Genomic DNA, 19,714 nt, shown 5'->3' with positions numbered 1-19,714 from the left:
ACCCGATGGTGGCCCTGATACGAATGTTCCGAGGACATAGACCACAAGATCCCTTCCCCTCCCTCGCTCCTCCGTTTGCTGCTGATTCCTGTTTCCTAGACCCCGCTGGCTCGCGCATCAATGCCGTCCAGCAACAAGTTTTGGGTGTCGGTTGCCGCGGCCGCTGCTGCCAATGCCGCTGTTGTCTCAGGTGGGAGAAGGCAAGACTTGGGTCGGGTTGTCAAGCGTCTTGAGGCGTCTTGACCATCAAACATCACCTCGAAGCTGCTCGACCACCAACGATACCGTCGGCCGTGGGTGCTGATGCGGCTGGGCACCCACGATCCGATGTCACTCGACTGTCGATACCGATGCCGATACTGACGCCGATGCCGATGCTGTTTCTGTCTCTTGCGCTCTTCAGCGGCTGCTTCCACCTACGTCGGATGTTTTGCCGACGGCCCCAGCCGCATTCTCTCCACCAAAGTTGTGCGTATTGCCCGCTCGTACTCCAGCATTTGCAGCGACCGACTCAGCGGCACTGTCCTTTTGCGTCCGATTGTCCACTCGCTTCCTGCCCAAGAGCTCATGCCCTCGATGCTGACCCTGGTGCCTTTCGATCGTCCCAGAGCGTTTCGACCCTCACCATCCCCAATTGCCAGGTCGCCTGTGTGCAAGCTGGATATGTGTACGTAGCCATCCGCCTCGATTCCCGTCTGAACTGCACAACAATATCGGCGGTCTCGCTCGGTTCGACTCACACTCTGCTCGCTTCAGTTTCGCTGGCCTTGAGAACGGTGCCGAGTGCTGGTGTGGCCAGCAGCTCAGCTCCGGTACTCCCTCCGGCTTGAACGATGGCAGTGTCGTCGGCACTCTTGTCGCCGACTCTCGCTGCAGCACTCCTTGCCCTGGCGATGGCACCACCAGCTGTGGTGGTGGCTGGCTTGCCTCGGTCTACTTTGCCTCGGTCGAAGGTTGCTACTACGACGACTCGGCTCGCGATCTCCGCAAGGTCACCAACGTAAGTAGGGATGACAGGACATAGAATCGAGATATTGCATGGACCTGAGACAGCCAGCGACAACCGAGACTCATCACGCTGCCTCTGACTCGATTGGACAGAACCCTCTCGGACTGAGTGCCAGCCAATGCAAGAGCACTTGTCTGTCTCAAGGCGCCGCGTAAGTTGACGGACACAGACACTCAAGGGTCCGATGACTAGCTGCTGAGTTTGCTGATGCCGATCATCGCCAGGCAATAATGTGTCGTCTCGCCTGTTTGATTGTCTCATGCAACACTACAGGTACTTTGGTGTCGAGGCTGGCCAGGAATGCTACTGTGGCAACCGTGTTGTCTACGAGAACCTTCCCTCGGGTGACTCGGCTGGCATTGCGGGTACCCTTGCTCCCGCCGGCAGCTGCAACATCCCCTGTGTTGGGGACAGCACTCAGCTGTGTGGTGGCTCGTGGAAGATGCAGGTTGGACTGACGGGTCTCAAGATCACCACCGTCCCGGTCACCACCACCACCACCACTACCACTACTACTACTACTACTACCAAGACCACCACCACCACCACCACTTCCTCCAAGCCCACCCCCACCAACCTGCCCCCCGTTTCACCCTATCTTGGCTGCTACGCCGATGGTCCCAGCCGTCTCCTTTCCACCAAAGTCGTGAGTATTGTCGCCGCTCTCACCAGCAGTTCCTCGGACCTCTGGGTTCGGCTCAGTGTAATGCTTCACCATCAATGTCGTGCCCCAACCGTCAATCCTGACAACGGTCTCTCCACGTTTGCTCCAGAGCGTCTCCCCCCTCACCATCCCCAACTGCCAGCTCCAGTGCCTCAAGTCTGGCTACGAGTAAGTTGCCGTTGTATCACACCCGGCGCCATTCAATGTCATTCCGCGCGGCCATCTGACCCAGATCCTTTGACGACAGATTCGCTGGCCTTGAGAACGGTGCCGAGTGCTGGTGTGGCCAGCAGCTCAGCTCCGGCACTCCCTCCGGCTTGAACGATGGCAGTGTCGTCGGCACTCTTGTCGCTGACTCTCGCTGCAGCACTCCTTGCCCTGGCGATGGCACCACCAGCTGTGGTGGTGGCTGGCTTGCCTCGGTCTACTTTGCCTCGGTCGAAGGTTGCTACTACGACGACTCGGCTCGCGATCTCCGCAAGGTCACCAACGTAAGTAGCAATGACAGGACATAGAATCGAGATATTGCATGGACCTGAGACAGCCAGCAATAACCGAGACTCATCACGCTGTCTGTGAATCGATTGGACAGAACCCTCTCGGACTGAGTGCCAGCCAATGCAAGAGCACTTGTCTGTCTCAAGGCGCCGCGTAAGTTGACGGACACAGACACTCAAGGGTCCGATGACTAGCTGCTGAGTTTGCTGATGCCGATCATCGCCAGGCAATAATGTGTCGTCTCGCCTGTTTGATTGTCTCATGCAACACTACAGGTACTTTGGTGTCGAGGCTGGCCAGGAATGCTACTGTGGCAACCGTGTTGTCTACGAGAACCTTCCCTCGGGTGACTCGGCTGGCATTGCGGGTACCCTTGCTCCCGCCGGCAGCTGCAACATCCCCTGTGTTGGGGACAGCACTCAGTTGTGTGGTGGCTCGTGGAAGATGCAGGTTGGACTGACGGGTCTCAAGATCACCACCGTCCCGGTCACCACCACCACCACCACTACCACTACTACTACTACTACCACCAAGACCACCACCACCACTAGTACCAGCACTCTGCTGCCCACCCCTCCGCCCAAGCCTATCGTCACCAACACTGTCTATCAGGGCTGCTTCTTGGATAGCCCCTCCAGAGTCCTTAGCGGTGCTGCCAACGTAAGTCTGCTCCTTACAGAGCGCCATTGCAGCTTGATGTTTTGAAACTGCTCCTGCTGTCCACTGTCGCAATCTCCAGCTGATCCCTCATGCCATATGTCCATCGCTAGTACCAAATCGATACCAGCTCCCCTGCTCCTTGCCAGAACTGGTGTGCTTCGCAGAACTTCACCTACGCCGGTGTTGAAATCGCTGGCGAATGCCACTGCGGCAACACCATCAACTACGGCAGTGCTGCCGGAAACGGTGGTAGCATCCTCGCTGGCTCGATCGTGGCCGATTCGACTTGCAACACCCCTTGCCGCGACGGAAGTCTCTGTGGCGGTCCTTGGGCCATCTCCATCTATCTCTCGTTCGGCGAGGGCTGCTACATCGACAACAGCGCCCGTATCATTAGCGACCTTGTCACGGTAAGCCATCATCATCCAGCGCAGTCACGACGCCTTGTGTATGCTGCATGCGATATGCACCAGCGCTTCGTACTGATAGCCCATCCCCTCTGTGTCATGTCCAGGTCGGAAACAGCCCCACCCAGACGATCGAGAAGTGCAAGGCCTTCTGTAGCTACTACCACTATATGTACGTACACCCAGCTATTGTTGCTATTGTTGCTGTTGTTGCTGTTGTTGCTGTTGTTGTGGCCGTTAGCTGTTGGACGATCTTTGTCGCATAATGCGCTGTTGCGGATTGTTTCCTGCCTATTGTGTGATCCCTAATTTTATACCCCCGCACTCGCCACAGCTACTACGGCATTGAAGCTGGTACAGAGTGCCGCTGCGGAAACAGCGTGTCCTACGGAAACCCAGGTGGCGATACCGGCATTGCTGGCACGCAAGTTCCCATGTCTCAGTGCAACATCGCCTGCTCCGGCAACAGCGCCGAGACTTGCGGCGGTGTCTGGAGGATGCAAGTGGGCATCTCTGGATTCGCCCCGACCTTGCCCCAGTTTATTGTCCGCCCGCCCACGTCCTGCCCCACCGTCAGCGTTCGCAAGAGCTGGTATGACATGAGCACGGACGAACGCACGCGCTACATCAACGCCCTTAACCAGCTCAAGACCGTGAATAAGGATGTCTTTGGCAACACCTACGACTACGACGACTTTGTCAACATCCATCTGACCAATACTTTCACGGCGCATTATGTGGTATGTGTGGCTGTACTCTTTGATCCTCAAGAACACTTGAGTGCATCTCAAGGCGTCTGCTCTGACCAAGTCAAGTGTGTTGCTGCACGTCCACATTGACTGATCTCCCCACTCTGTCTTCTCACTTGGCCCTGGGCACCAACAATCCATCGGCAACGATAGCCCGCGTTCCTCCCCTGGCACAGATGGTTCATCTACGTCTTTGAGCAGCATCTGAAGAACATCGACCCCAACGTTTTCCTCCCTTACTGGGACTTTGGCGCCGACTCGCACCAGCCCTCGCAGTCGGTCATCTTTGACCCCACTACCTTCGGCACCCACAACGGCGACTCGACCACCAACTACTGTCTCCAGGACGGCGTTGCCTCCAGTGAGTGCTTTTGTGAATCCCACCGATTCCCATCGACGGTGGCCGCACGGCTCGTGACCAGACGGCGCATCCGAATCTTGCTTAGTCCACAGCCCACAGCCGCGCCTAGGTGTCTACAACGACACAGGGCCAAGATAGAGCTGTGCTAATACGATGTGACGCAACCTGACTACCTACAGAGTGGGTTAAGAAATACCCCGTCTCCAATATTTTCTACGGCAACCTTGCTGGCCAGTGCATCAAGCGACAGTGGGACCAGGGTACCACCATCACTACCGACGCCTTCTGGACCAACGCCGAAATCCAGACCCAATTGATCAACAACGCCACCTTGGACTACAACAGCTTCCGTACCACCTGGGAGATTGTTCACGGCTATCCCCACGGTATGTTCGGGCCCCTCGTTCGCTGAAACCCCGTTGGGAAGTGGATTCCAGTTTGCATGTCTCATATCGCCATCTAACCCTGTTGCCTCTCCACACTCATATCGCGATACGACTTGCCAGTCTGCGTCGGTGGCCCCAACGGTGACCTGACACCACTCTACTCGCCCAACGATCCCATTTTCTTCCTGCTCCATGGGTAAGTCGAGTGCTTGCACGGCTGGCTGCCCCCGTCGTGCACAGTCGGCCGTTGTGGTGGCATCAATATTGACGACTCTTGCCCTGATGCGCTTGCTCTACGCTTCCAGCAACATCGATCGTGTCTGGGACCTCTGGCAACAGGCCAACCCGTCCAAGGCTGGCACCTACTTTGGCAACAAGAACCCCGGCCAGGCCCAGCTCTCCGATTCGATCACGTCCTTCGAGCCCCTCACCATCTCGAACGCCATGTCCGCAGCCGCTCTTTGCACTTCCTACCAGCAGCCGCTCCCCCGCAGCAGCAGCTTTGTCGACGATATTGCGATGCCGCTTGCCTATGGCAGCCCCCTCCCCGACTCCTGGGGCATGGGCGTGGTCGATTACGACCTTGTGCGCCAGCTGGAGCAGCAGCATCGCCAGTGGGTCGATCAATTCAACTCTGTCAACGGCTTTACCGCCTAATGGCCAAGTCCGACAGGCACCTCCCACTTTCCCCCCCCCGCCCTTGACCCTTCCCTTGCCCCTCCCTTCTTCGGTCTTGTTTGCGTTCGCCTTTGCTTGCACCTTTTTTTTTTTTCAAAGCCAGCTAAACCCTCTCCTCCCGAGTTTCTCAAAATCCACCGATACAATCCTCGTCAAAGCATTTCTTCCGCAGCCTGTCTGCTGGGTTCTCCCTGTCCATAGATTGCCCCCAAATTCCCTCCCCGCCCTTCCGCTTCCCTGTGGCCTCGCTTTACCTTTGATCCTTGGCCAAAGCGGCTGGACGCTTTCGTTTGTTCGTGATTGTTATAACTCAACAGAATAAAGCATTCTGCACGAGGACATTCTTGGGACAAACACATGGAGAGAGTCCAGCTCCTGGCGACTCATCTCGAGAGAGATGGTAGCCTGTTCGATGGAGTAACGCCGGCCGATTTGGCGCAAGATCCCAAGGCCGAGCGTCACGGCTTCGAAAGGACGAGTATCGGCTCATTCTGGCCCCGGCTCAGGATATTCTTGCGTTCCAGCTCGACGTAGGTGCACACCGCTCCGCCAGCGAGCGTCAGGACGATGCCCAACGCATTGATAGCGCCGATGCGCAAATCAAACACGGCAACCGCCAGCCCGACCGAGAGCACTTGCTTCATGTTTGCTGTCGGCGTTGGTGGCGATGGTGTCGGTGTCGGTGTCGTTCGTGGATACGGTAGCGACGGCCGGATGAGTCGGGGAAGAGAGACCACAGACACAACCGATTCCTCCGACCTTGCGGTTCCTGGATGCCGACTCGCGCTACAATTCACTCACCAGCAACACCCATCATGAGGGGCCCTAGCTTCCGGTTGGCAGTGAAGCTCACAAAGTTGAGGGCAAAGGCAATCGATCCGTTGAAGACAAGGGCGCCGAGCAGACTCGATCGACGGAGTCCCGGATCTGCCCAGTACTCGGACAAGGTCGCGAATTCGCCACTTGCATAGACATAGACCAGCGTCTGGGCGAGCGCTGGAGGGGACATGATGTAGAGCAGATCTAGAGGACCGAGCTTGGCCTTTTGGGAAGACCGGTCGCTAACCTGGAGCTTGTTGGTCAAGATTGTCTTGAGCGAGGCCAAGACCGTGCCCAAGATGGTCAGGATCAAGCCGGCCGAAGTGTAGTCGTAGTCGCCCAAAGTCGTGAGCGACACTCCGACAATGGTCTGTATGCAATTGTGGGTGTGTTTGATAGCAAGGATCGAGTTAGACGTCCGAAGCAGCGACCCCAGACGCCGTGAGACGCTAGATTGCAGTGGGGGCAGATGCGGTGGGATGCTGCGGCAGTGGGATCAGTTACCGGCAGCACGGATATCCATGTCTTGGTGCCGTGCGAGTGTCTCCAAAACAGAGATGATAGGACCATGGTGACGATTGGGGCAATCGACCGCACCACTTGGTGAAACTGGCGATGGCAAGTGGAAGGCGTAAGTTGTGTTGTGAGCCCCGCATTCCCATCCCATCCCATCCCATCCCGCATGCTGCTCTCGTACCCTGCTCCCACAATCCCACCCCATGATCCCACAGTCTCATCGTAGGCCCGGATTCGGAATTATAGCCATGGGGCACGCAATCACCGGCCAGAGGCATTCTGATCCCAGTGTATCTCGGCTGCTTACTCACCGGGACGGTAACCATGCTCAGGCTGATGTTGGAGACTGCGATATTGACGGTGTAGAGGATCGAAAAGCCCAGGATCTTGATCATGTCTCTGGGGCTGCACGCCACGGGCCGGAATACCCCAAAGGCCGACAACGCCGAGCAGCCCAGCGTGCTGCACATGATGTGGATGGCTGTAAGTGTCCATGGAAACGGGAAGCGATAGAGCTGCAGGACGGCCTTGTTGTGGATCGTGAGCGTCAGGTTGACGGAGAAGTAAAAGAGAAGCCATAAAAGCGAGTCCGCCGCGGTGGTCATATTCTTGAGAATCATTGCCGTCGCTCTGTGGAGTTGGGCTGGTCTTCAACGTCCGACTGCAGCTCTGCGAATCAACTTGGTCTTTGGTGTCGATACTCTGCGTTGGTATGCGTGCGTGCGATGCGCTTGGGCGAGGTTTCGGTGCACTCGCTCTTAATCTGCCGATCAAGTGCCGTACTCGCAACGTAATGCGTGGAAGCAGATGCGACGGCCTCCCAGGAGTCAAACCAGGCAGCCCCAGGGCGATCAACTTGTTCCAGGTACCGACGCCGGGACGCTCATGGCTGTCGGCGCAATGTGGATGTCATTTGTATGGATCGGGCGGTGCAGAGAAATGCTTCTCTGGCGCCAATTCCCGCTTGAGATCGAGGAAGCTCTGCGGTCCGCTTGTGGGGCTGCCCGCCCTTCCGGCTACCCTGTCTACTTTCCCTGCGCTCCAGCGTCACTACTGAGAAGCAGCGGCGCAAGCTGCCGGTGGAAGGGGCAAGCGACTCTGGGGCGGAACGAAAACCTTGTGCCATGCCCGTCCCTGGCCAGGCAGGCGGTAGTTCTGCAGCAGCCGGCGGAGAGCCAGCGCCGTCCAGGGAGCTCTCACACGCATGTTTCGGTTCGCGAATCGATCGCTCAAGCCAGCAAATGCACCACCAGGGCGATGGACCGTGGGGCTTATCCGATAGTTCTGATGTCTCTAGCTGTGCATTCCGATGCACCTGCGCACTGTGCACCCCCCCCCGATGCCTTCCGCACCATACGCTTCGGTGCTGCTGCGTTGCAGTCGATGGCCACCACGGCCTCCAAACCACAGACATGATGCGCTCGGGCGACGTCATCGTCCTGCCGGCCAATCAGCGTGCGTCGGGTCGTCCTCGTCGTGCTCGCATTTCTTTCCGCTCGCAGCTTTTCCTTGGCTCACTCCTCTCCCCTCTGCCATCCTTCCGTCCATCCGGCCTCTCGAAAGCCCTCCCAATGCCTGTCATCCCACTCTCCTCCAAGCTGCCGTGGCATGCTGGGAACCATACCCAAGTTGAGTTACTGGACTCCATGGCCGACCACGACATTGACGAAACACCCGAGGACGTGGGCTGGTCGATCATCCACTTCATCATCTTCCTGCATTGTCTGCCTGTGCTCTACTGGCTGTTCATGTTTGGGCGTTCCTACTACAAGACCGAAACAGACAGGTAAGGCATATCGTTGATCTACGGGCTCGTCGCCCTAGAGAGGCATCTAGAGAGGCATCGGCCTGGCCCATCAATGCGATCTCGCTGGTATGGAGCCGTAGTCCGCTCTGCTCGACTCGCAACGCCGGTGGAACCCACAGCTCAACCTGCTCTCGCCTCGCCCTGCAGAATCACCATCAAAAAAACCGACTTGAGCGCCCGGGATCTCAAGACGCTGCGATCAGCTGTTCTATGAATGTGTTATACCCGCCTCCCGTCGCACGTCGTCTTCTGTATCTACTTTTGAAGTTGTTCCCTCTGGTACCAGCTCGGCCCGGAGCAAGCAACACTACCTCTGTCTCGATTACGCCATCAACCTCCCATTCATCATCCGCACTGATCCCCAGAAGCCTCCCATCGATCCGCGGAGTTACCGCACCGCCTCCACCGCTGTCCAGCGATCGGCGTCCAGCTTGTGCAATTTCGAACAGGATACGGCTCTGTCCTCGGTGGAACCCGCGGACATGCAATCAATGATTCGAACAAACCGTCACCTCAAGGGCCGGAGGTTGCGGCATCCCCTCTGGCCTTGGCTGCACCAGCTCGGGATCACAGTCCAGAATACACGATCAGCCATGATCAGCAATGGTTCTTTCGATTGAGACATGCTGGGTTCGTTCGTTGACCGCAAGATCCATATTGCAGCATCGGGATCAAGCGTGGCGGACTGGGCGGACAGGGTCGGTTGACTTGAGTGGGATGTTCATCGTGCTGAAATAGTCATGGCACAGATCCTAACTTCAGACACAAGCAACGACCAAGTGGGTAACATCGTCTCCCTGGGTGTCCGTCCCATGGAGTCAGTCCGCCCCGTGAAGCCAGTCCAATATCTCTGCAGTCGACATCTCATCGGCCCAGTCCATCATGCCAGTGCGGCCGCCGATCGACATCATTCGCCCGGGGAGCCTTCCCAACCCACAACACTACACAGGAGCATCAGCCAAACACAACATGATTGGCGAGATTGCTCACGATGTGCAGCGGTTCCAGAAACATATGTTGTTCGGGTTGGATCGCAGCCCTTTCGTCCAGCTCGAGGCTTGCCGATAATTTTTTGGGGCTTGGCGAGCGGATGCGTGCTTGCTTTGTATTGTCCCAAACGCTAGAATGTCATTTACCCTGCCGGCAATCTCGGGGACCAAGGCGTCGGGTCATGGCAATGTCCCCGGCGGCCTCAAGGGACTCAAGTCCTGGGGCATTTCAAGGGAGACAAAAGGCGAGTCGGTCCTGGACCGGACCAAGGCTCGGACCAAGGAACTCGAGGTGCAGCTTCATTCCAAGCCGAATCGGGTCAATTTGCTGAAGGACAACGCCTCGTATCGAGCCGAGAAGGAGCTGAATCTCCAGCATTTTCGCGAGCTCATGAACATCTTCCGGGTAAGGCGACCCGCAGGTCCAAGCCCGCGGGAGCGATGGATGGCTGGCTGTGAGAGCCGTGCGATCGGCTCAATGGCCACGGCTTGACGCCCAGTCGCAACAAAATCTGTCTTCCAGGAGGCGTCCGAAAAGGATGGCAAGGGCTGTCTCTCGATCGATGAATTCAAAGAGGCCTTTGGGATGATCCTCGGTCAGGGACTGAACGAAGAGCAGATGTCGCATCTATTTATGAAAATCGACGCCAACATCGATGATTCTGTCGACTGGGACGAGTTCAGCACATTCATGCTGCTTCAGGCCGAGGGACACAACAAAATGAAGGAGGAGGCCGAAACACAGCTCTTTGACACCGAAGTGAGGCGATCGGCGCTCCTGACTCCCCACAAGGATGCCATCGTGAGAATCCTATTTCTCAAAAAGTCGAGTCGATATGTTACTTGCAGCCGGGAGGGGACAATCTGCCACTGGGGCGACCGGCTCAAGCTACAGCGCAGCTTTTCGAATGTTGGGTTTGTACCGTCTGTGGCGGTGCTGGCGATGCCAACGAGGACGAGATATAGTCTCTGGTGTTGGGACGAGTGCCGTGGCTCACAAAGCAGACAGACTGGTTCTGTTCGCAGCGGGCGCAGAGGTAGCAGGAGACCGGTGCTCAGCCGCTTTCGGTCCCATCTAACTCGGTCCGGTTTCGCTACCGGCAGCATTGAGGGACTGGAAGAGTCATCGATGAAATCGGCACAAAAGGCGAAGAAGGGCAACAAGATCCCTCGCAACACCGAGGTCCGCTGGACCCACGACTGCACGTACATGGACAATCTCAACAAGATCGCGCTCGCATCCGACGACCACCATGTGACAATCTACGGTATGCTTGTGACGGGAGAAGTGTGTGAAAGAGCATAATGCCGTTGCTCCTCCAGCAGAATGCATCTCGAGCCGGATATGATATGATAAATGATGTGCCCGTTCGCTGAAACCGCACGGATGTGTATCCTTCAGATTTCATGACAATGGAGACCCAGCTCCGCCTGGATCTGCAAGATACCGTGGCCCTTTCTCTCGACTACTGGTCCGACAGTGACAATCCAGATGCGAGCGATGGGACCATGTATATCGGCACAGACAGTGGATATGTACTGGTCTTCACCTTCAACATCAACCTGATCGACCAGTATGCCACCCAAAAGCATCAGGGGAAAACCGTCCTGCTGGACTCTCTCGGCAAGAACAACAAATTTTCGTGTATTCTGACCAAGCGAAAGGCCCACAACGACTGGACGGTCATGGTGCGTTACTACCACGACATTCATCTGATTGTGAGCTGCTCGCCGGACCCAACCCACTCGCTCGTGGTGGCAACGCAGGTCTCCAAGAAGAAGTGGATCTACCATTCTGCACCTGTCCACAAAGGCGTCAATACCTTTGCATATTCCAAATTCCCCCTGACTCTCGTTACCGGCGGAACAGGCAAGCATCTTTCATCGAAGCGAGCGCCGGAGATGAAGAGGATAGGAGACGTTGATTCCGTCTCTGCACACCCGAGGCAGTTATCTGTACATGGGTCCACAAAAGTGCATCGAGATCGTGGGTCTGCTGTTGCTTCCGCCACTGTCACTATGAAGAGATCAATGACGCTAATTCAATCTTCTATCGTACGATGACGTCCTGACGCAATACATTCGCCGGCATGCAACCGTCAAACTTTTGGTCACCAAGACAAGAAACTGAGACTATGGAACCCTCATCGCCTCAAGAATCCCATGGCCGCACTGAAAGGCCATAACGCACCCATCATCTCCATCACCATCAACGAGCTCAGCGGGCAGATCATATCGCTTGACTTTGACAAAGTTGTCAAGATATGGGACATCCGAAAGCAGCAGTGCCTCCAAACGCTCTTTGACAGCGTGCTTCACCGGCCAGAAGATACCATCGCCACCGTATTCTTCAATTCCAGCGGCGGAGGCTGTCTTATCGCCGCCAGCGCGATCATGTCTGTGTACAATCTCAAGGAGAGGCGGACGGCGGTCACATCGCCCAAGAGCCACGACCATCCTATCCGAGGTGTCATATACAGTGCCAACTACAAGCAGGTGGTCAGCGGATGTGACGGGGGAATCGTCAATGTCTGGGTGAGTCTGTGGGGTTTCTTATCAGATCGGCTCAGACAAGATCAATTGCAACCCAAGAACCGAGATTCGGGGAGATGCCTCCAAGGCGCGGTGGTTGATCAAGATTGGATGCTGTCCTTGCAGTCACTCTACCTGTCTGATATGCTAATCGCGCCCGTGTTCTCCCAACAGGACATCACAACCGGCGCAAACGTATTTCGGTTCTCGGCAACAAGTGGCAAGGCCGAGATCACTGCCATGTCGTTCGACAGCAATGGACGTCGCTTGATTACAGGCGCGCGAGGTAACAGAGGGGGTGGTCATGACAGAGAGCACGCCTGCCTGAACTTTGTCCGAGCCGATGTGACAGCGCTGTGAGACTGGGGAGAGCATGCGAAGGCTTTTGAAATTGGCTATTTCTGCATCTCTGAGTCTCTCGATCCACAACCACCAGATGGAACGATTCGAATGTGGAACTATAACAATGGGCAGCGGCTGCATGAGTTCATGAAATTAGATGGCGGTGAAATTGCAGCAATAACGGTAAGCTTATGTCTTTTCCAAACCGAGCCTGGCGCTGCCTCGAACATTTTTCTCTGTCGCGCTGATTGCAAGAGAGTGCGCTTCAATTTGCCACCTCACCAGCTGCGAGCTGTACGCTACATTCTGGTGACTACTGTGTTCTCGAGACTTGGGCAATGCTCACTCTTGCTCTCCCTCGGCACTTCAGTATATACACCTCAACGAGCGTCCGATGATTGCCGCCACGGGATGGAACAGACGTGTGTCACTGTTTGTCGACGATTTCGAGAGCTACACGCTTCACGAAAGCGAAACGTTTCCAGATCGACAACAGCAAGCATGGCACAAAGATGATATCGTTTCCATGGAGTTTTCGCCACCAAATCTGCTGGCGACGGCCAGCTACGACGGAGAAATCATTCTGTTCAACGTCCAGTCGGGGCATGTGCTGCACAGACTACGAGTTCCCGATCCGTGGGACGCTGAAACCAAACCAAACACCAACAGGTCGATTGACAAGGGTAAGCCCACACGCTGATGGCACTGCACTTCTATCGAAAGCTCTGGTGAGAGAATGAGATCACAGCGACCTCAATGCCCATGGAAGTTGACTGTGTCCAATCCACTTCGGATTCAGTTTTGTTTCTCTTGGAGCGCAGACATTGTCACGGTGCCGCGGAGCTGGTCACCTGCGGCTCGGACGGCATGATTCGTTTCTGGAGTATCGAGGAGGGACAGATGATCTGGGCGTGTCCAGGCACCTCTGAGCCGAGTGAAGGCATCTTCACCATGTCGGTAAACTCGTCGAATACGATCTTGATTACGGCCGACACAGTTGGTTGCGTTAGCGTCTGGGACATTGCCGACACATGCGTGGATCACCGTCTCGATCACAGCATGCCGCTGCGACACCGGTTCCGCGCACACGCCCGCTCGATCGTGAGCCTGGATTTTGTCGAGGAGTTCCAGGTGGTGTTGACCGGGAGTCCCGATTGCACCGCCCGACTCTTTACGGTAAGTGCTTGTCGATACTACGCAGTCATTATGGCCATAAATCCTAACGTCTCTGGCACGATATTGTGAATGCTCTTGTGTGCATGCGTGGGGGGGGGGTTGAATCGCCCGCAGATCCAAGGTGAATGGATTGGAACCTTTGGACAGTTTTCGCCCTGGGACATCAATGACTTCCAGACCTTTCAGCATCCGGCCCGGCCGGCGGATGTGGTGGCGGTCGAGGAAGAAATGGCCTACCGCGCTTTGCAGGTATCGCTTCCACCGATTCCGTCTCTTGATGTTCCAAGCACCTATCCTCGAAGCCCGGATGGCAGCAAAGACTCTCTTTCCAACCTCCTTGCATCGAGGCAGGGGTCAGGTGAGCAGTGTTGGTGGTTCAGTCAGAGTACTGTCCAGGATGATAATCGTTCGCAGCGATCGAGCCAAATAGCCTCATGTCAGCGCGCATCTGACAGCACCAGCGCTTGGAATGCCTGACGATCATAGCCCTCTCTACTGACCTGATTTCGCCTGGGCCAGTGCTCGAGGGGCTGCCTCAAAGCCGCGGAAGATCGATTGCCACCGCCGAAGTCCTCTCGCGAGCGTCCCATTCGTGGTATGCCAATACGGCCTATGCTCGACAGATCCATGAGAATCTTCCACCGAAGCGAACTTGCAACGTTGCCAAAGACCGCTCGAACCAGTTTCGGATATACAATCGGCTTCACCCACAAAACCTGGCCGATATCGATGCGCTTTTACAAAACATCATTCCGACTCCCAAGACACCAAAGCGGGACTAGGCCCCTGAATGGATATTTGACCCTCTGCATCAAGAAACAGGCCACTGTACTGGCTCGCTGCTAGCGGATCATTGAGAGCCCTGTGTAGATATCTGGGTTCAGACCCAGCCAGAATCGGGGCTGCAGCCTCTTGCCCTTTTGACTACCAAGATCAAGTCGATCGCTGCGGGTGATGATCGAAAGACTGTCACAATGTTCCCGAAGGGATGGGGAACGAGAAATCGCTGGAGGGTGCTTCGGAGCACAGTGGACACTTGCAAGGGGCATCCAGAACTCAGAGTCGGTTGTTGGTGGAAGGAACTCAGAGCACCTCGTTTCTTGCACGGACGGAGGGAAAGATGTTTCTATCAATGGAAAGGGAGTCTGTTGCCATTCCATTGCTGTGCTTGTATTTGGCTCAGTGGCCTCTCCTTCCCAACCAAGACGTTGAGCGTGGTAGAGACGCTACCAATTGCCGTCCAAGCCCATACAGCCACACACACAGCCGACCCCTCGAGGACACGGCTTTCTTTGTCGCAAATCATATGCTCGAGAGGTTGAACTCGATTCGTAGAGCGCACTGGACACGCCAGGTGGAGGGAGTGTAGACTGACTGGATTGAGCGGGCAGATAACGACATAATCCAGATCACTTCTCGGTACCGGGCCATCAACAAAGTGCAGCAGAGGGTCTGGGTATTTGGAGGGGCCATACTTGGTCCTACGAAAGTGTTGTAAATACACCCTAATGATACATGCTCTCAACGAAGCGCTAATCAAGAACGTTTTGCGTCCTGGGCTTCACTTGGCTTGGAGGGGCATTAATCATCGCCTCTCGGTGAACTGAGAAGCGCAGACGGAATGACGTGAGTAGACATTGCGCGTGATACATCAACGCCGTTTGACTCGACAGCATAAGCGCAGCGACTCCAGCGCAACCAAGCCGGTGTTGGAATTCAGGCTGTGGACCGGTGGTGTCCTGAAAAGGCTGTCCAGGCGAGCAACATACCCATATCACGCAGGCCTTTGTTGATGCTTCCGGTAAGAAACACACCGAGGAAGAAGGTGATGACGTTGAGACAGATCTGGATGCAGCCTGGCGAACAAACATAAACGCAGCAGCTCAGCGGCGATCGGTTGCGTTGATCTGCTTCATCGCTCACGGTCGATGGAGCACACATACACAACAGCAGCGCAGCTCCGAGTCACTTACAGAAGACGGTCAGCCACACTCGGGTCATCTCGAATCCGGTCTGGAAGGCTTGATAAAGCGGATATATGAGTGCCCCCGTTGTCATGGTGATGAGCACCAGAAAGCTGAGCATGAGACTTCGGTTGCCAAGACGGGTCCCGTAGTAGCCAAAGGAGTAGTAGAGAATTGCAGCCATGCAAAGCACCACTCCTGTGATGATGACAAACTTGGTTGCAGAGAGACTTGTCGATACGATTGATCCCGCCAGCTGTAGGTCGTCACAAATAGGGTACCAGTACGACGGACAGACGATGGGATGGCGTGTGACGAAAAAATAGGCCGTGACGTATTGGATGATGATGCCGACATAGAAGAAGATGTTGACCTTGAGCAAGAGAATGAAACTGTGATAGTAGCGCATGATTCCTGGAGGATAAGCAGTTGAATCGTAAGGAAGTTAGAGCTGCTATTGGCGACAGCGGCGGCGGAGGCGACGATGCCGCCAAGGGTGCCGGTAGTTTGTGCGATCGAATCGTTGACCAAAACAGCGACGAGACGGCGATAGCAGCAGCGACAGAGATGGACAGCATTGGCTGCTGACACGACTCTATCGGTCTGTATGACGATGCACGTCGCAGTGGTAATCGGGCCACCGACGCTAAGCCTCTGAGCATACTCTATCGGATGTCAGCCTATGCAGGATCGGTCCAACATACTCCGCCGTTCGGTTGAGGCTCCCTGGACCTGGTAGATCACCCATCCGTAAACGTCGTAGACCTTCCATGCAACAAACGAGCCGCCAGCGTTGAAAACGAACATGATGACAAAGATAGCATATTCGTACGGCAATGCCGGACGGATCAGATTCGGCACCGTGGTAAACGGAATGCTGACGCTGGTCGAGTTGGGCGGATTTGCCGGAACAGAGCACATCTGGTCTGTGACACTTTGAAGGGCAAGCGCCGCGTAGTAGGAGGCTCGGCTGTTGCCGTTGTTGAATCCATCGATGATGCTAACTGAGCACCCTAGCAGCTTGTAGGTTTGCCATATTTGAATTCCCGAGTAAGCAAATGTCAGGATGTTGAAAACTGCGCCGGCAATGACCTGCATCGTGTTTTTCACTCGAGCCTGTTCCAGAGGATGAAGGTTAGTGAAAGTGCAAATCAATCCATCATGGCGGGACAAGTATTCGCACACCATGGGTAAGCTCGTGCGCCCGCTCGTCCGATGGGGTGGGTGAGATCAAGTCTGGTGATGCCGCCCCGCTCGATTCGAAAAGGCGGATCGCCCCAGCGGTCTGGAAACTTGGGCTGGTCGGCAGCACAGAGTTCTCAGGTTCCCACGGCACCTACCGCATCCCAGACCAAGATGAACTGAAAGAACTGCGAGAATATGAACAGCCCAAAATACACAATCTGGATAGGATACTGCCCGACATTGTACGTCATGTCGCTCGAGTTGCCCCCCATCTCCGGAGGCGTGATTTGAATGTGTGCGTTGATGAACTGGCGCCATAGATGGTTAGCGCTGTCGATAGCGATGCTGGGCGCTGCCAAATATCATGCGCACCAACCCTAAACCGGCGATACCAACCGTATATACATAGTAGATAGCGACGGCCTCTAGTGAAGATATCACCAGGAGCTGGAGAAATGCGACGTGGATGGCGATCCCAGTCCAATTGAACTGCTTGGTTGCAGGGTTGTAGAGCGAGAGCGGCATTCTATAATAGGTCCAGACACCAGAAGCGAGCCAGCGCAGGGATACAGACAGATGGGTGGATCGATGGAGGCACAGAGAGGCTGATGGACGGATGGATATATGGGTCGATAGTTTCAGTCGATACTCCGCCGGAGACGGATGAAGTTGCTGACTCGGAAACCAGCCTGGATATCAGGTAGTGGGGTACCGAGACTTTCTGCGATCTCGACAGAGCCTCACGAGCCACGATGGTTGACTTGTGCAGAGTGCTGGGAGAGCTGCAAGCCAAGACCAGGGCGATCAAGTTATGTTCATTTGCACTCAAGTGTGCTTCAAGTGACGTCGTAGGAGCACTAGTTTGCAGATTGTGACCAGGCAAGCTCAAGCTTGGGTGACGCCATCGACAGCGGGTGGTTCGGGGACACTCTTGAATCCAGCCATTTGCGTCGCCCTGCCACTCTACAGAAGCCACAACCCAAGCCCGCTTGAATACACCGGTGTCTCAAGTGGAGCAGAGCCCAGCTTTGAACAAGCCCGAGTGCACTGATTTTGTATGTGGCATGTCGGGTTGTGTACTGGCCCAACACATAGACTCCATGCCTGGCCACTTTTGTGGAAGCATGCATGACGACCAACAAATACACTACAGAGTATGCTGCGGGGTATGCTGCGTCGTATGCTGCGGGGTATGCTGCGGGGTATATTGCGGGGTATGCTCTGAACGGCCCTGTCACTCTTGATGAGCCCGCAACCGATGCAGAGCACGTTCCCAGGGTTCAGGTCGATTGTGGAGACCGAGACCGAGACCGAGACCGAGACCGAGACCGAGACCGAGGAGCGCCTCGCCGTGTCGGCCTATCTCGGTTGCACACAGATTTGGCATCCGCTGATTGGTCCGTTCGTCGCATATAGAACCTCTGGTTTCAGGCCGCTTTTCGCGGCGTTGCCTCACTTGCATCCGGTCTCGTCCTGCGAACCAAGCCGCCCACGTCCCATCGCCTCTGCAGTAATCGGGTCCCCAGTCCGATTCTGATCTATCGAGGACCCGCTCCCATCCGGCCCAATCCCCGCCTCGCCCTCCATCCCAGCCCATTGACTGTCTCGCCATGTCCAGAGCCTACGCCGAATTGGCCTTTTGCGTCATTGGCATCTACGCCTGCTTCCTGACGTGGGGACTTGTTCAAGAGCGGGTCACCAAACAGCCATATGTTACCCCGGACGGCGAGCGACAATTCTTCAAGTACTTCATCGTCCTTAATGTCGTTCAGGCTCTTCTGGCCTCTGTCGTTGGATATGTGTTCCTGAGAATCAAAGGATCCGATCTGGGGCGCCCCTCCTCCGAGCTCATCCAAAAATACGTCCAGCTCTCGATCCTCAACTCGAGCGGCTCGCCTTTCGGATACATGGCCCTGAGCCACATCGACTACCCAACCATGATCCTCGGCAAGTCATGCAAGCTTATCCCAGTGATGATCATGAACTTTGTGATCTACCGCAAGACCTTTCCCCCGTACAAGTACCTCGTTGTGCTGCTGGTGACCGTTGGCGTCTCGGCCTTTATGATGCTGCATGAGCAGGAGGGCACCCACAAGCGCGGTGCGGCTGCCAGCTCGCTCTGGGGACTGTTTCTCCTGTCCATCAACCTGTTTGTCGACGGCGCCACGAATTCCACCCAGGACCAGGTCTTCCACAAGTACAAGGTCTCGGGAACCCAGATGATGACATTTATGAACTTTTTCTCGTCCATCCTCATGATTCTGTATCTGCTCCTCAATCCGTACTCCGCCGAGCTGCGGAATGCTTTGGTCTTTTGCTCGCTCTTTCCAAGGGTTATGCTCGACGTGGTCCTGTTTGGACTTTGCGGCGCGATTGGACAGTGTTTCATCTACCACACGCTCGAGCGTTTCGGATCGCTCTCGCTCGTCACCGTCACTGTTACCCGAAAGATGTTTTCGATCCTGTTGAGTCTGTTTGTTTACAGCCATAAGCTGTCGTTGGGCCAGTGGGTGGCCGTCGGCATCGTTTTCCTTGGAATCGCCGTTGAAGCCTACGCCAAGCCGTCTTCAGGAGGTTCCAGGAAATTGGAGGCCAAGAAGCCAGCCGCCGGGTCGCCATCCTCAGCCAGTGCCAACAAAGCAGCCAAGAAGCTCAAAAAGGCCGAGTAGACCACCTGCAAGCAGATCAAAAGAGGAAGATGCGTCAACCCTAGAAACGAGCAGGACTCTCCCCGCTTTAATCCGGATCCTGAATACACGCCCACAGCCCATTCGAAACGAAACATAGCACCGCGTGTGTGTATCACTTTTTCTGAGTCGTGAATACACCCACTCATCGCCCACCATGGCCAAACAATTGCGGCTGGCTCTGGAAATGCCCCGTGGAAGCAAGAAGGGATGCGCTTCAAGGCAGCGGCTGAATTGCGGAATTGCGGAATCACGCAAATGGCACTCCCCCGTTGCGCTCTGCAC

At 55.6% G+C, this 19,714-nt stretch overlaps 7 protein-coding genes across 7 annotated transcripts; 5 read left to right on the top strand and 2 right to left on the bottom strand.

The window, feature by feature from the left end:
- Positions 1–57: 57 nt before the first annotated feature.
- BJ171DRAFT_278760 (uncharacterized protein) lies at positions 58–5,501 on the top strand. The gene is made up of 16 exons (XM_053106887.1): positions 58–190; positions 404–468; positions 609–667; positions 757–1,000; positions 1,102–1,160; positions 1,283–1,655; positions 1,783–1,841; positions 1,921–2,164; positions 2,266–2,324; positions 2,447–2,831; positions 2,942–3,241; positions 3,346–3,410; positions 3,573–3,978; positions 4,141–4,348; positions 4,528–4,734; positions 5,074–5,501. The coding sequence occupies exons 1-16, from the start codon at positions 121–123 to the stop codon at positions 5,436–5,438; spliced, it is 3,168 nt and encodes a 1,055-aa protein (XP_052969723.1). The 5' UTR covers positions 58–120; the 3' UTR covers positions 5,439–5,501.
- A 301-nt stretch (positions 5,502–5,802) lies between these two features.
- BJ171DRAFT_278771 (triose-phosphate transporter family-domain-containing protein) lies at positions 5,803–7,460 on the bottom strand. Its single transcript, XM_053106888.1, has 4 exons — positions 7,059–7,460; positions 6,736–6,840; positions 6,214–6,601; positions 5,803–6,061 (listed from the first exon to the last, which is right to left on the bottom strand). The coding sequence occupies exons 1-4, from the start codon at positions 7,365–7,367 to the stop codon at positions 5,871–5,873; spliced, it is 993 nt and encodes a 330-aa protein (XP_052969722.1). The 5' UTR covers positions 7,368–7,460; the 3' UTR covers positions 5,803–5,870.
- Position 7,461: 1 nt separating this feature from the next.
- Positions 7,462–8,488, top strand: BJ171DRAFT_278793 (uncharacterized protein). Its single transcript, XM_053106889.1, has 2 exons — positions 7,462–8,036; positions 8,311–8,488. Exons 1-2 carry the CDS (start codon positions 7,555–7,557, stop codon positions 8,378–8,380), a joined length of 552 nt encoding a protein of 183 aa, XP_052969721.1. The 5' UTR covers positions 7,462–7,554; the 3' UTR covers positions 8,381–8,488.
- Positions 8,489–8,624: 136 nt separating this feature from the next.
- On the top strand, positions 8,625–9,432 carry BJ171DRAFT_493291 (uncharacterized protein). The gene has a single exon (XM_053109904.1). The coding sequence runs from the start codon at positions 8,765–8,767 to the stop codon at positions 9,047–9,049; it is 285 nt and encodes a 94-aa protein (XP_052969720.1). The 5' UTR covers positions 8,625–8,764; the 3' UTR covers positions 9,050–9,432.
- A 247-nt stretch (positions 9,433–9,679) lies between these two features.
- Positions 9,680–14,070, top strand: BJ171DRAFT_420775 (WD40-repeat-containing domain protein; the record flags this gene model as incomplete). The annotated part of the gene is made up of 10 exons (XM_053107450.1): positions 9,680–9,949; positions 10,070–10,467; positions 10,648–10,811; positions 10,946–11,463; positions 11,668–12,078; positions 12,250–12,361; positions 12,512–12,600; positions 12,788–13,100; positions 13,217–13,593; positions 13,708–14,070. The coding sequence occupies 10 exons, from the start codon at positions 9,680–9,682 to the stop codon at positions 14,068–14,070; spliced, it is 3,015 nt and encodes a 1,004-aa protein (XP_052969719.1).
- A 333-nt stretch (positions 14,071–14,403) lies between these two features.
- BJ171DRAFT_638422 (uncharacterized protein) lies at positions 14,404–17,267 on the bottom strand (the record flags this gene model as incomplete). Its single annotated transcript, XM_053115744.1, has 6 exons — positions 14,404–15,074; positions 15,363–15,449; positions 15,567–15,971; positions 16,262–16,673; positions 16,898–17,087; positions 17,119–17,267. 6 exons carry the CDS (start codon positions 17,265–17,267, stop codon positions 14,896–14,898), a joined length of 1,422 nt encoding a protein of 473 aa, XP_052969718.1. The 3' UTR covers positions 14,404–14,895.
- A 936-nt stretch (positions 17,268–18,203) lies between these two features.
- On the top strand, positions 18,204–19,594 carry BJ171DRAFT_493286 (UAA transporter). The gene has a single exon (XM_053109903.1). The coding sequence runs from the start codon at positions 18,353–18,355 to the stop codon at positions 19,409–19,411; it is 1,059 nt and encodes a 352-aa protein (XP_052969717.1). The 5' UTR covers positions 18,204–18,352; the 3' UTR covers positions 19,412–19,594.
- Positions 19,595–19,714: the final 120 nt, after the last annotated feature.

Source organism: Polychytrium aggregatum, assembly GCF_025602895.1.
Source record: "Polychytrium aggregatum strain JEL109 chromosome Unknown BJ171scaffold_7, whole genome shotgun sequence".
NCBI lineage: Eukaryota > Fungi > Chytridiomycota > Chytridiomycetes > Polychytriales > Polychytrium > Polychytrium aggregatum.
The sequence above is the reverse complement of the archived record's forward strand: the minus strand, read 5'-3'. Positions and strand labels throughout refer to the sequence as shown.